This window comes from Trypanosoma rangeli (assembly GCF_003719475.1).
Source record: "Trypanosoma rangeli strain AM80 chromosome Unknown Tra_15.4_contig_00341, whole genome shotgun sequence".
NCBI lineage: Eukaryota > Euglenozoa > Kinetoplastea > Trypanosomatida > Trypanosomatidae > Trypanosoma > Trypanosoma rangeli.
In genome coordinates, this window is record NW_021706085.1 from 7161 (window position 1) to 20445 (window position 13285).

Genomic DNA, 13285 nt, shown 5'->3' on the forward strand with positions numbered 1-13285 from the left:
CACAGAAAAAAAAGGTGGAAGAAAAAGAGATCTTTTTTCCCCTTTTCTTTTTTTCGAGGTGTACACCACGGCGTGATGCAGGCCCCTCAGGCGCCGACAGGGGGGCCCAGGCAGAAGTACGCAATGGAAGGCGGAGAGGGGTAAAAAAGACGCGAGTGCGTGGGTGGGTGGGTGGGTGGGTGGGGGAATACACACAGAACAGCCACAGCGAAAAACATCAGCCAACTCCCACCGCCGCAAACACTGCCACACACACACACACACGCCACTCGCTGGCAACTCCCGCATACCACGTAAAACTGGAATACACTACTTGTCGCTGGTCTAACCACGCTATCGCTGTACATAACCTCCAAGCATGCATACTTAAACCACCTCTTTTCTTCTCTCTCACCATATCCCTCCCCCTCCCCCTCTACACACACACAGACAGAAAGACAGACAGACACCGACGAAAACATATATATATATATATATACAACGCCCCACACATACACACAAATACGATGACAAAAGGGAGCCTGAGGTAGGAGCAGTCATAAATCAGAAACAAAACAAAAGCAAAAAACTAGCATAAGTTGAATGCGTAAACCTTACCTTACGTGGGTCTCCGCTCCTCCTTCCACCTCGCATTACTTCACTGTTCAGCTCCTCTACGCACTTTGCGCCAGGCCACTGACACCCCATTGGATGCGTCGCTCCCCGCCCAGTCCCGAGGTGAAGGCACAGTCTGCAGGCCAACACCATCCGTTAGGTCACCGACCATCATGCCTGCCGCACCCATTCCAGCTACGGTCAGTGGATTCGCCAACTCCTCTGCAAAGACAAATGTGTGGTGTAGCCCACTCTTTACATTAGTGACATTTAGATCTTTCAGTGAGGGTACAAGACGGAACTGGCGGAGAACCTTGCTTTCTTGTGCCTTGCCGCACATGCTTGGGCCGCCGCTGCTCGCCCCACCGCTCGCCATTCGATTTGCCTCGCCAAACGTGAAGACCTGCCCATGTGGTGCCCGTGGCCTGCCACTGTGGTCCAACCTGCAGCACGGGCGCTGGCACCACGACTGCGGTCCCTGCATCGCCACCACTGTATGTTGACGGCCGCAGGAAATTGCCTTGACAACACCCCCCGCTACAAACTCGAGGTTTACGACCCGATATGGAGAGGTGACCGTATCCACGCCGGATTTTGCCCCACATTGACCACTGGCATTGTCGCCCCAGCAATACACAGCCCCCCGTTCCGTCAACGCTACGGTGTGGAAAGATCCACAGGCCACATCTACCACACGCTGCCCAGTGAGGGCACCGCGTACTTTAGTTGGCACCAGCGCTGGTTCCTTGTCACCGTGCCCAAGACGTCCCTGATACCCAACGCCCCATGTGAAAAGTTCGCCGGCCGTGTTGATCACCCCACTGTGCCACTGCCCCGCATGCACGCGTATGAGTTTGTGATCCGTTGGCACACGCACAACCTGCGGAACCAACACCACTGTTCGCTTCTCCGTGCTGAGGGACTCGCTAATAATGGAAGGGTCACTGATCGTCGCCCGCACCTCCTCGGTTGAGCCCAACCCCAGGCACTCTAATAAGCCCCAGCTGTACAGTATCCCGTCGTCGTCTAGCGCCAAACTAAAAAAGCTCCCACAGCCCAATTGCACAATACGTTTTCCCTCCAGCGTCTCCACAAGCGTTGGCTCCTCCACCTTTCGCAGCGAGTAGTCAAAGTACCGTGGTCCGAGACCGCTCTGCCCGTGATTGTTGTTTCCCCAAAAGTAGACATGGTGATCTGCTGTGAGGGCCATGGCAAACGCGTAACCAGCGGCGAGGTGCACGGCTGGATGTTGCTCAAACAGTGGAATGCGCCGTGGCACCGTCACCACCGCTGACTTGTCATCCGGATGCTCGTCAAGCTCGCGTGGGCTGCCAAGCCCAAGTTGACCCCAGTCCCCGTTGCCAAACGTGTAAATGTTACCGTCATCGGAGAGGGCACAACTGTAGTTGGCGCCGAGCGCGACATCCACCACACGTACACCAAAGGGCGTAATTTGCGCCAGCGTTGGTGTGCTGCAGTCCTGAAATCGCTGCGTCCCCAGCTCCCCTGAGGTACCAGAGCCCCAACTGTACAGTAGCTGCCGCCTCGTTTGACGCTCTGGCGCAAGCTGCCGCATCACCCCCTGCAAGTTCAAGTACTCTGCGACAGCCAACACACCAGCGGCAGGAACGCCGGGTGGGATGACAAGCACATTGTGTCTCAGATAGTTCAGTATGGGGCCAAAGTAGAGCGGGTCAAGATCCAGCAGTATGGCGCAATCCAAATCCCTGTCAACAGGCGCCATCCGCTCCATCTCGCTCTGAACCAACAATGCTAGTAGGCTATCACGCTCCGAGAATAGCGTGGCCAAGGTTGTCGTGAAGTACGTCCCACCAACATTCAGCTTCACCCAGTCACGCGTCCGTCGGACAATGCCGCCCACCGCTGTCTGAGAGTCATCCTGATGGGTGTCTGTGGGCTTGGCGCCGCTATCGCCGCAGGAACCACTTTCAGGTAAGAGATTATGGGGATCCACGTGCATCTACCACGTCTCGCTTTTTCCTTAACAAAAATTATCTCTCCTTTATGTTGTGGATTTCCTATTTTGCAGTTGTTGTTATCCCTTTGGCTTGTTTTTGGTCCTTTAGTGCTTGTGGGTGTAGGTGTGTGTGTAAGTGTTTGGGATGTTGTTGCCTTCACGACTGTTGTCTGCTTGTTGCTGCTGCTCTTCTATGGCTGCTTGTGTGCCTCCGTGTGGCGCCGCACACTACCACTTCCCGCAGGACGGCCACGCAAGAATGGGGAGGCCGCCGCAGCAGCAGAAGAAGAATAAGAAGGAGTGTTTTGTCCCGCAAAAGCCCCAGTCTTCCCTTCACCTGTTTTCCCTCTGCGCGAGGGGCGGCGACAGCAGCATGCAGATCAAATCAACAAGAAAAGCAGAAAGAGGGATAACCACACGAAGGGAGGCCTGAGGCGCAGGCGCAGAAGACAGGCACACCGCCGTGCCGGAGCGGCGCGAGGGGGTAATAAACGGCAAGGAAACGTGCACATGCAAAGATGCATATAAAATACGGGGTTGAAATAAGACAAGACAAATCAAAAGTGCGAAGCTCAAAAAGAAACGCGAGGAACGCAATAACCGCGTACCTGCTTCCTCCTACACACATACACATACACACAACAGGCATCGTCGGCGGCTGACAGTGAGCCGGATGACACCAGCGACTATAATAGTCCTTTCTCTCTCTCTCTCTGTCTCTGTCTCTCTGCGATGGGGGGTGTTCGCATGCTTTCTGCCTCTGTTTTCGTCTTCCTTGGACAGCGGGATATGTCCCCGCACCACGCAGCGGACAGCCCTTTGGCGTCGCAGAGCAAATAAATAAACAAAAAAGAAACACACGCAATGATATTTTTTTTTTTTCATTAATTAAAAACGGGGGGATCTGTAACTGCGTCTGGCGCTACATGTACATATATATTTCACACTATTTTTTTTTTTCTAATACTTCAATATCTGTCTCTTTCTGTACATGCGTATGTGTACGTCCACGTATCCCTAGTTTCTTTACTCCTTCCTTCCCTTTTCGCTTTCACTGACTTTATCGTTCACTACCGTAGTCCCACAGGACTCACTTTCCGCTGTTTATGACCTCGGCATTTCAAGGAGTCCGAGCTGAGGGGCATGCTAGCAGGTGTATATATATATATATATATATATATGCATGCAGGCATTCATTGGAATGCATATAAGAGTAAAGAAGCAACAAACCAAAAAGATATATATATATATATATATATATAGTAATAATAGACACCAACAACAACAAAGAAACAAAAACAAGCAAAAGAAAAATATTCGGTTTGCCCTTTAAGACAATAAAAGAGGTTTGGGCTCAAAGGTTACGCAGGCTCGTCATTTACATCCTCACACTCCTGTTCCTGATGCATCTGCTTCAATGCCCTCTGCTGTTCATGGTAGGCAACAGCCTGCTCCACCAACTTATTGTACTCCTCCTTATTCTCCTCCTTCTGACGCAACAAATTGTCTTGCTCCCGCAGAAGCATGGAGTATTTGTCCTTGCTAGACAGGTGTTGGACGCCGCCAGGGCTGGTGCGCAGTTGATTAATCGCCTCCTCCTTTGCCTTTCCGCCTGCCGGCAACGTGAACCTGACAACCTTTATGCCGCTCATGCCGTTAGGGATGCTGCCCGAGGGCGCTCGGCATTTGGGGGAAGTACAGTGCGCGCCCGCAGAGTTAGCAGAGTACGCCGGACCTGTACGCAAACTAACAAACGGCAGTGATGGCGAATCTTCTTCCGTGTGTTTGGCTGCCCTTGCCTTTTGCTCCACCTCCTGCAAAAATTTTTCTGCTTCCCCAAGGATTTCCTCGTGCTTCTCACGACTAATCATACTATTCTGCTCCATTTCCCGCTGCTGTTGTAGCATCTCCTGCAGGCGCTGCTTGCTGCCAAGTTTCCACGCCTCTACTTGTGGTGGGGCGAGCTTGGTCATCTTGCCGCTATCGTTGGCGTTGTTGCTGCCTCTTTGTAACGTGTAGCCTCCCTGCTCCAATACCGGGGGGAAACCTCACCTCATCTCCCGCATTGGCACCGTCAAACTTCGGGTCACGCTGCTCTTGCTTTGGCGTCGCGCCGCTTACGAGGATGCTCGATGTTCGAGCATCCTCCCCCGCTTCAGCGTGGTGGGGTTGATGCTTCAACTCCTCAACAGGCTGCGACTCCACTACCTGCACACTACTGGCCTTTCGTGTGCTGCTGTTGCTGGACGTGCGTTCCAGTTGCTCGCCGTGTTCGGTGTTGAGAATACTGAAGACAGGGGTGGGGCCCATCGGCGTGGTTTTTATGGGCGGCGCCACCGCCTTTTGCTGCTCCACCAGTACGACACTCGTCTTGCGGAAGTGGGGTGCCGGGGGCACCGCTGGCAACACCGGCTGGCCCTTCACGTCCCGTCGACTGTCCAATGGGAGTAAGACCCCCTGCCGTACGTGCAGCGGCCGCCCCCCGCCGGAGGTGGGCGGAGCCGTTGCCGGATCGTGCGGCATCTCCTCACTGCCCTGCTTATCCTCTGTCGGGCCGTTCGATGCGGCGCCCTGCGAGGAATTTTCAGCACCTGCATCCGAAACCTTCCTGGCATGGGACAGGGGAAAGAGTGCGGCGGTGACGGGGCTCCCTCGTCTTTGCGCATCCCCTGGCCGTGCCGTGGTGTCCATCATTTCATCCGTCAAACCCACTTCGTCCCTGTCATCCGCCCCTTGCGCTGGCTGGCTGTGTTGGTGCTCGTTTGACTCTCCTGCGTCGCTGTCACACACCAGGGGAGGCGTTCGTGAGGTGGTGTTCCCAGTGGGTGAGTGGGCGCGCGGCGGTGGCAGCACTCTCTGCGGCTCCATAGGCTGCTGCGCCGGTTCGCCCTCCGCCAGCAGGACCCGCCCCCACCCGTTAAAAACAACGCTGATGTCGGTTGGCCGCGTCTCTTGATTTTCGTCGTTATTCCTGTCACCGCCGTCGACGTCTGTTCGCCCATCCCCTGACAGCAAATCAATGGTGACGCGGGCGTGGTGTATCCCGTGCTCCTCCAGTAGGGCAATTATGGAGCTGCTCAGAAAATGTGTCGTGCAGTCCATACTTTAGACGTCGCCGCTCTACCGCAGCTGGTTGACTAGATGGATTTACGGTTGATAGTGATGGCTCTGGTGACTGTCGTGGTGCTGAGGCGCATCACAGGCAGTGATGCAGTCCCATTGCATTGGGGAGCAGCAGTCAGAGAAGGAAAAAAAAAAGAGGTAATACAAAAATGCTGCAACGCCTTAAATGCTGGGCAGCATTCAAGCACGATGGCGTGGAGGCGTCTCACACCTCGTGTTCGCTACTCCGCCTCAGCCGACACAAAACTACTCGCAAGACTGGCAGCCACAGCAACACGCAAACGACCACAAGTTAAATAAAAGAGAGAAAAAGAAACATGTACACCTCTCAATTCCACGCACGCAGGTATTTATTTCGCACTACTCACAATCACCTCCTCACCCGCACACACTCCCACCCCCAACCGACTTCCCCCCTATTACCCATCAAGCCCCATAAACGCAGATATATATCTAAGTGCAGGCTACCCAACTATACTACGCCCTCCCCCCCCCCCCCATCCCAAACATACACACACCCACAGCTATGTTCAGATTTCCTTTTACTACTTCTTAGCGGCGTCTGGAGCAGCTGATGGGGCTGGCTTCGCATCAATATCCCTATAATACGACTTCGGTGGTTCTTTCATGAAGAGTGAAGTTCTGCCCCCCGGCGGCTCCGCCCATACACGATCCGGGTGTTGTGTACCGACCTTAAATGAACGGTTGTCACGCAAATTTTCGATAAGTTGCTTGACATCATTCCACGTCAAGTCCTCCAGAAAGTTATACGAAAAGTTCAGTGGACAGCCGTAATCACTCACAACCAACATGGGGGCATTGACGCAGGCACCGAGGCACTGCATCTCTCCAAGCGTGATAAGGCCGTCCTTAGTCGTGCCATGCATTCTCACATTCAAGTATGCCACCGTGCGGTGGAGAAGCTCGTCGCCGCCGCAGACCATACACGGGGTTGTCACGCAAAACTGAATGTGATACTTTCCCACTGGCTGGCGATTAAACATGGAGCAGAATGTCACGGTCTCAAAAACCTGCATTGGGGGCACCTCACAGATGCGGGAGATCTTATACATGGCGGTCACGGGGATGTACCCGCCCTGTTGCTGCTGTGCAAGATGCAGGAACGGAATCACGGCACTCTTGCGGTGACTCCTCGGAAACTTGGGGAGAATAACGTTGTGGATCTCCTCATAGCTCGCAGTGCAAAAGTCCCACAGGATGCGGGTGTTGTTAGTGTCTGTGTTGTGGTGCCTCACCTCACCGTGAATGAGACGGCGGGCGGGCCCCTCTAACCACGCGGCATACAGCAGAGACACCGCACGTCACCACATCTACAGCGTACAAAGAAAGGAGTAAAAAAGGGTTGACTACTAAATATCGTCATGTGGCCATGTTGCTCCATCTACCGCTGTTGTTGCTGCTGCTTTGTTTTTCGTTCTTTTCACCGGAGGATTCCGTTGTCTTCCCCCGCCGCCTTCGTAACCACCCCTATGAACTTCCGCACGGGCAAACATTCCACAGAGGGAGAGAGAAAGAGAAACAAATTTTTAAAGAGTAAATCGGAAGAAGTGGGAAACCCTCGGTCCTGCGCAGGGTAGCGTCACCACCCCGCTGAGCTGCAGTGTACGGAGATGAGTACGCGGACAGGGACGCAAAGAAAGAATAAAAAAAAAAAAAGAGAGAGAGAGAGAAAAAAAAAAACAAGACTCAACTTCACTCCCGTCTTCCTCCTTCCCCACACTGCACAGCGCATACAACAAGCTTAAGGGAGAGGGGTTGCTACGGTAGTGCCGTTGCGGTCTCATTGTTTCTATGCCCCGCCGGGCGGCAGGGACGGTCTCGCTCCCAACAACGATTTGTCTAGTAAAGAAAAGGAATAAGGCCAAAGCAAAAATCAATGAAATAGTGGAGAGAAGTAGCGCAGGCTAAAGGGGATGGGAAAGAAATCGATGCCGCATCAATTCATGATGCAGAGATATGAGGTGGCTTGGCTCTCACTGCCTCTTAGTGCGTGTCTCTGTATTTCCCCCTCCACCACTCAACGTGTCTTTCCCCTTTCCTACTTTCCCCTTCGGGTTTCCCTTCTGTTTTATCTATCTTTCCTCCACTGAGATCTGTTCCTCCTCCTGCCACGCAGAGAGAACAGAGTGGGTACGAAAGGCTGGAGGTAGGAAAGGGTGTGTAACACATAACTCTATCGTGCGGCAAAAAGAGAACAAACAAGAACCGCTGGGAGAACCATGGCGGCAGTAGCGGCAGTGGTGGTGCAAGGGCAGCGTTGACGGCCTCCAATCGCTGCCGACCCCCCTTCCTTGTCCCTGGCGATGCTCCTGCCGTGTGCCGCAGCGCGTTCTTCTTTAGACCCCACCCCCCACCCCCACACGCACCCGCCACGGCTGTTCCAACGCTGCGGCGGCCCAAACCGTTCGCCACTGCCTCTTTTATTATTTTTTCTTATGCTGTTGTTGTCTTTGTTTTTTTTTGCGTTTTTGTTTTTGTTTTTTTTCTTTTTTGGTTTTCTTGTTTTTTGTTGTTTTTGTTTCTTCGTCCCATTGGAAGCGTGATGGCAGGCCGCCTCGCCCTTTTTTCCCTCTTCGCCTCCCCCCCCTCCCCCCTCAGCCGGCCCGCTTTGACTTTTTGATGATCTTCTTCTCCAGGCTTTTGTGCACAAACGGCACCACACCTCCGCGGGCGATGGTGGCGTTTACTATCTGGTTGAGCTCCTCATCCCCGCGGATCGCCAGCAGCAGATGCCGCGGCTTGATCCGCTCTGTTTTCTGCGCCTTCGCCGCCGCCCCTGCGAGCTCAATTACCTCCGACGTGAGGTACTCCAGCAGCGCGGCGCAGTAAATGGCGGCGGAGGCGCCGCAGCGCTGCTTGCGGTTCAGCCCGTCCTTCAGTCGGGAGTGAATGCGGCCAACAGGGAAGTTGAGGTCGGCGCGCGCCGCACGCGTCATCTTGTCGCGCTTCCCCGCTTTACCGCCTGTCTTGCCCCCACGCTTCCCTTTGCCCTTGCCCTTCCCCCGCGCCGCCGCCTTGCCCCCGTGTTTCCCACCGGAGACAATACTCGTCTGATCGGCCGTCGCCGATCCGGGGCCCATCATGGGGCTCTGCGGCAGCGGCTCTTCACCGGACAGCGACATGACCGTGGGGTGTGTGTACTTAAATGTGTCTGTGTTCCTTCTGGTTCGGTGCCCGTTGAGGCTGATGTCTCCCTGCACGCGTGCGAAGGGCGGCAAGGGCGTGAAGGCATTCAAATCAAACGGATACGAAGACAAAATAATAATAATAATAATAATAAGGCAGACCCCCCACGCAGACAGAAAGAGAGAGAGAGAGACAGTGAGAGGAAAAGACACCGAAGTAAAGAAAAAAAATTACAGGGTCTTCTTAAAGAAAAAGTGTGTCACTAAACAGCAGCAGCGAGAGACGCAGGAATAACGCAGAGAAAAAGAGAGAAATGAGAAAAATATACACGAAAGCAGATATCTGCAGTATACGTGCGTACGTGAGTGCCAGGACGTAGAGCTGTCCCCGGTGCTACCACAGCATCAACTCCCCCTCCGCCTCTGCCTTCTCTGACTCCTCCTGCTCCTCCTCGTGTCTCCGCAAGCACATCGCACATATCAAGGACATGGTTTCGGCAGAAATATTGCACACGCCGGCACCTGTCAGCAGTGCGCAGGAGTAGTGAAAGGCCCTCCGCTGACAGTCTCTGCACATAAGCAGACACCGCCCGCGAGCTGAGCAAAATGAACAGGCAGAGGCACAAGAGGAGCCGTCAAGCTCCCGCAGCAGCGTGCCTGTAACCGCCACCTTCAGAGTGACAGTGTCCTGCACGCGCCGGTGCAACACGCACCACTCGAGACACGCCTGGTGCACCAATAGCGTGAAGGATGATGGCGGAGGAGACGAATTGGTACTGCGGCTGCGTTTTCGGCACATCCCGTGTGCTGCATGACTCACACCTGGTGTGGAGAGACGCAGGTCCCACATGGGGCCCAGAAAGTCGCTCAGCATTACCTCGTTCAGCTGCTGGAGACGCATGTGGTCGCAGGTGGGGTCTGCATGAAGCAGCTGTCGCAGAAAGTGGCGAACCCGTGCACGGTCTGCAATGTCTAGCCCGCACAGCGCACAGCAGCCCACATGCTCGTAGGCCCCCGTCGAACGGCCACCACCGCGGCGACGCAGTGCCACGCATTGGTGGAAAGATTGCCGCAAAGAAGAGGAGGATGAACTCGATGTAGGGCTCGGCGAGAGCATCCGTTGCGTTTCGTTCTCGTCGCACCCCACAAAGCATTCGGCCAGCATCGCCAAAGGCGGCGGGGAGGTGCGCAGAAACTGCGTCTCTGCCACACTCCCATCGCGGTGCATGATCGGCGTCTGCAGCAACCCTGCATCCTCGTCGCGCACGGTGGACGTCGACGCAAGACAATCCCTGACAGCCGCCGTCAGGGAGCATTCGTCCACCGCCGCAAAGCTCGGCATCAGCCTTTCCCTGAGCTGTGGCGGTGGGCTGTTGCCGGCACCTACGGCGGCAGCAACGTGCGTCGCCTGCCCCAACCGCAATGACTTGGCCACGTCGTGCACCAAACTCATCACCCTCGCGAGGGTCGGCAGCGGGGTGATCGCCCGGCGACTCGCCACGGTGCGGTTGCACAGCGGGCAGCGTGGCCTCCCCTCAATGGAGCGCTCGGCGCATGTCTTGCAAAAGACGTGGCCGCATGAAAACACCACCGGGGAGCGGAGCAGCGTGTAGCAGACGTAGCAGACGAGGCTCGTCTCGGCCACCTGCAACAGGGCGCGAACCGCCATACCAGTGCGGGCGCTCGCACCCACGCCGCCCCTCCCGCCTACTTTCGCTCTTTTCTACGCCTCGGAACGGGTCACGCAAACACCACCAGGCAACACCCCTCGCTGTATTCGGCTAGCAGCACGCATGCCCGCGCCGACGAGGACACAACACCCAGACGATTGAGTAAAAAAAAAAGCTTCTTTCTTTTCTTTTCCCTCAAACCCACCTTTTTTTCTTCTAGCTTTTTCCTCTTCTTTTCCTTTTTGCAGCTTCCGCCCTCCGGCCGTTTCTCAGCACCCGCGGAGAAACGCAGACACAGACACAGACACAGGCACGGGCACAGCCGCTCCTTCCGCATTTCCCCGTGGAGGGCAGGAAGGAAAACAAACAAAAAGAACGAAAGAAAAAAAGAAAAAACAAACAAACTACCAGTAAGATGCTCGTAGACGCGTCACTGAGGCCCATACGTGACGCGTGAGACATCATGCAGGAGCGCCACAGTGCGCAAGGTGTCTGTGGTGCACGCAGGCACGTCACCAGAAAGGGGAACAATACCCGGGGAGACACACACACACACATACAAACAACACACGCGCCAAAAGGGTCAGGACGAAGACAAAACCCAAAACAAGAGAAAAAGCAAGAGAGAAAACAACACAAAAAAAAACGCCACGTGCCTCACAAAGCAACCTCTCCCCCTTTTCTCCTCTTTGAATTGGCCTTCGGGTCCTTTCTAGCGCGCGTGCCCTTCCCCGCCTTCGCCGCCTCAGCCGGCTCTGTCTTTGTCGCCTGCTTCAGGCGTTTCCGTCGTTCCGTGCGGTTCTTCTGCCGCTCCATGTTAATCTGCCGCTTGACCTGCGCCGCCATGGCCTTACAAGCCAACTTCAAGGCGGTAGCACCATAACCACCGCGCCGACCCCCACTCGCGGTAGGCCCGTCGTACTGCGGAAACCGCACCATCAGCAGGTTACTGCTGCGAATGAAGACGGAGCCAACGTAGCGTTGGCGGGTTGCAGGACTGACGGGAGGCGCGGGTAACCCTTCCGCCGCCAGCAGCGCACGCTCAACGTCACACAGGCGATCACGCCACGAGGTTGCTTCCGCCAGGCTGACGTTGTAGTCGTCGTCCAGCGACAGTAGCTTGCCTTGGTACACGTACCCCTGCCGCGTCTCCACCTCGACGCGGAAGAACTCAAGTGGTAGCGACGGGACCGTTGACGACGGCTGGTGAGGCACGCCGGCGCCGGTGTTCGCGGCACACTGCTGCCTTATAGCCTGTTGGATGACAACCGCCGGAAGAGGACCCCGCGGCATTGTTGTCTCCGCGGGCATATCAACGCTCCCCTGCCGCCCACTCCCCCTACACAAAAAAAAGGAAAAAAGAATGGCAGCAGCACCACAACCAGCTTCTCCGTGAAGCCCAACTGAGTCGAAAGTCATGCCACCCTTCTGCCCGCAAATTGGTTGGGCGTGTCGCATTCACGACGGCAGAAAACCAGTTGAAGCAAAACAAACATGTACATCTACACCTACACATGCGTGCACCGAATACAAACAAAAAGAGGGGCAAGTCTACAAGACGCCTCTCACACAGACGCACTCAAACGTCTGCCACTAAATAACAACTAAAAAAAAAAAAATAGAATCTGATAATTTAAATACACCAACCTCACAAACGTGAGAAAAACATACAAAACAACCCAAACCCGTGCTGGCCACAGTTCTGACGATGCGTAGCCGCCCGCTGGGCCCCTCCACCCGCCGAGCCGCAGCCGCCCACACTTTTATTTCAGAGAGAGACGCTCCAAACAAACACGGCACAGCAGAAAAAAAAATAAAACCGTTTTTTTTTCTTTGAAAAAGTGTAAAAAAATAATTTCCATCCAAAACAAAAAAACCGTAAAAAAAAAGGAGCAAAGATTCAAAACAAAGAAATATTGCATCAACAACCGCAGCGTAGGCCTGCCGCTGGAGGCGCCAGAGGGCGGCGGAGAGGATCCGGCTCAAAATCCAAATCGTGTCCACACAGATGCGCTTCTCAAAGGTGTCCCTCTCGCCAGATCATCCGAGAACAACCAGGGACAAGCAGAGGCAGCACAGGGGCAAACACGTGCGCAAGGCTCCTCCCATCGGTAGACGCTGACGACGCGGCGCTGCCAGCAGGGGTCCCAGCTTCACAGCTCTAAGCGGCATTACCAGCGTCACCATCCGTGCCAATCATGTCTTGGCTCAAGAACAGGGTCCTGATTTCGCCGGCGCTCAGCCGACGGTTGTAAAGAAGAACGTTCGTCACCGTCACACGGCTGTCCGTGGGTGCACCATTACTCTGAGGCCCGCCAATGTAGAAGTGGGAGATGTCGGGCAATGTCGCGCCCCGCACGATGGTATTCCCCGAACCCGCCAGAGACTGGCCATCAACGTACACAGAGCCCTGCCTGTCCGCCATCGTGAGAACCACGTGGTACTTCTTGTGCAGTTCCCACGATCCTGTCGGCGACACCGGCGCTGCTCCGTACAGTGGCTGCCACTGGCGATTCTTGTCGTACGACAGCCCCAGGAGTTTGGTGTCGCCGGGGCCTTCCAGGCCCGCCCCCAGCACAGGGCTCGCGTCCTTCGGAAGCGCGTCAATCGTTACCGTCGCCACCAACGTGAACCGGTAGTTTGCGAACTGGTACCGTCGGGTCTGCCCCTGCCGAGCCACCGGCCAAACCGCCCCTCCACCGACCCCATTGAACTTCAAACCGTTGGGAACCCGCTCCGCATTGGTCACGTTTGCGTTGACGCAGCGGTACACG

The 13285-nt window shown here is 55.2% G+C and overlaps 9 protein-coding genes and 1 pseudogene across 9 annotated transcripts, besides 14 other annotated features; 1 reads left to right on the forward strand and 9 right to left on the reverse strand.

Moving 5' to 3' along the window:
* The first annotated feature begins 159 nt into the window (after positions 1-159).
* Positions 160-184: a microsatellite.
* Positions 185-247: 63 nt separating this feature from the next.
* Positions 248-264: a microsatellite.
* A 153-nt stretch (positions 265-417) lies between these two features.
* Positions 418-500: a microsatellite.
* Positions 501-637: 137 nt separating this feature from the next.
* Positions 638-2575, reverse strand: TraAM80_07770 (uncharacterized protein; the record flags this gene model as incomplete). The annotated part of the gene is made up of 1 exon (XM_029384549.1): positions 638-2575. The coding sequence occupies one exon, from the start codon at positions 2573-2575 to the stop codon at positions 638-640; it is 1938 nt and encodes a 645-aa protein (XP_029235604.1).
* Positions 2576-3192: 617 nt separating this feature from the next.
* Positions 3193-3216: a microsatellite.
* Positions 3217-3269: 53 nt separating this feature from the next.
* Positions 3270-3301: a microsatellite.
* A 427-nt stretch (positions 3302-3728) lies between these two features.
* Positions 3729-3753: a microsatellite.
* A 56-nt stretch (positions 3754-3809) lies between these two features.
* Positions 3810-3834: a microsatellite.
* A 10-nt stretch (positions 3835-3844) lies between these two features.
* Positions 3845-3886: a microsatellite.
* Positions 3887-3933: 47 nt separating this feature from the next.
* TraAM80_07771 (uncharacterized protein) lies at positions 3934-4545 on the reverse strand (the record flags this gene model as incomplete). Its single annotated transcript, XM_029384550.1, has 1 exon — positions 3934-4545. One exon carries the CDS (start codon positions 4543-4545, stop codon positions 3934-3936), a length of 612 nt encoding a protein of 203 aa, XP_029235605.1.
* A 7-nt stretch (positions 4546-4552) lies between these two features.
* On the reverse strand, positions 4553-5674 carry TraAM80_07772 (uncharacterized protein; the record flags this gene model as incomplete). Its single annotated transcript, XM_029384551.1, has 1 exon — positions 4553-5674. The coding sequence occupies one exon, from the start codon at positions 5672-5674 to the stop codon at positions 4553-4555; it is 1122 nt and encodes a 373-aa protein (XP_029235606.1).
* A 566-nt stretch (positions 5675-6240) lies between these two features.
* Positions 6241-6582, reverse strand: TraAM80_07773 (NADH-ubiquinone oxidoreductase, mitochondrial; the record flags this gene model as incomplete). The annotated part of the gene is made up of 1 exon (XM_029384552.1): positions 6241-6582. One exon carries the CDS (start codon positions 6580-6582, stop codon positions 6241-6243), a length of 342 nt encoding a protein of 113 aa, XP_029235607.1.
* On the forward strand, positions 6577-6987 carry TraAM80_07774 (NADH:ubiquinone reductase (H(+)-translocating)/NADH dehydrogenase; the record flags this gene model as incomplete). Its single annotated transcript, XM_029384553.1, has 1 exon — positions 6577-6987. The coding sequence occupies one exon, from the start codon at positions 6577-6579 to the stop codon at positions 6985-6987; it is 411 nt and encodes a 136-aa protein (XP_029235608.1).
* A 121-nt stretch (positions 6988-7108) lies between these two features.
* TraAM80_07775 (hypothetical protein) lies at positions 7109-7500 on the reverse strand (annotated as a pseudogene).
* A 634-nt stretch (positions 7501-8134) lies between these two features.
* Positions 8135-8237: a microsatellite.
* Positions 8238-8310: 73 nt separating this feature from the next.
* Positions 8311-8838, reverse strand: TraAM80_07776 (histone H2A; the record flags this gene model as incomplete). Its single annotated transcript, XM_029384554.1, has 1 exon — positions 8311-8838. The coding sequence occupies one exon, from the start codon at positions 8836-8838 to the stop codon at positions 8311-8313; it is 528 nt and encodes a 175-aa protein (XP_029235609.1).
* Positions 8839-8973: 135 nt separating this feature from the next.
* Positions 8974-8996: a microsatellite.
* Positions 8997-9012: 16 nt separating this feature from the next.
* Positions 9013-9071: a sequence feature (GA-rich).
* A 164-nt stretch (positions 9072-9235) lies between these two features.
* On the reverse strand, positions 9236-10510 carry TraAM80_07777 (uncharacterized protein; the record flags this gene model as incomplete). The annotated part of the gene is made up of 1 exon (XM_029384555.1): positions 9236-10510. The coding sequence occupies one exon, from the start codon at positions 10508-10510 to the stop codon at positions 9236-9238; it is 1275 nt and encodes a 424-aa protein (XP_029235610.1).
* Positions 10511-10797: 287 nt separating this feature from the next.
* Positions 10798-10833: a microsatellite.
* Positions 10834-10870: 37 nt separating this feature from the next.
* Positions 10871-10916: a sequence feature (A-rich).
* A 137-nt stretch (positions 10917-11053) lies between these two features.
* Positions 11054-11082: a microsatellite.
* Positions 11083-11168: 86 nt separating this feature from the next.
* Positions 11169-11969, reverse strand: TraAM80_07778 (uncharacterized protein; the record flags this gene model as incomplete). The annotated part of the gene is made up of 1 exon (XM_029384556.1): positions 11169-11969. The coding sequence occupies one exon, from the start codon at positions 11967-11969 to the stop codon at positions 11169-11171; it is 801 nt and encodes a 266-aa protein (XP_029235611.1).
* Positions 11970-12672: 703 nt separating this feature from the next.
* Positions 12673-13285, reverse strand: TraAM80_07779 (sialidase precursor; the record flags this gene model as incomplete). Its single annotated transcript, XM_029384557.1, has 1 exon — positions 12673-13285. A coding segment is annotated over one exon (613 nt), but the record flags the coding sequence as incomplete, so codon positions are not given.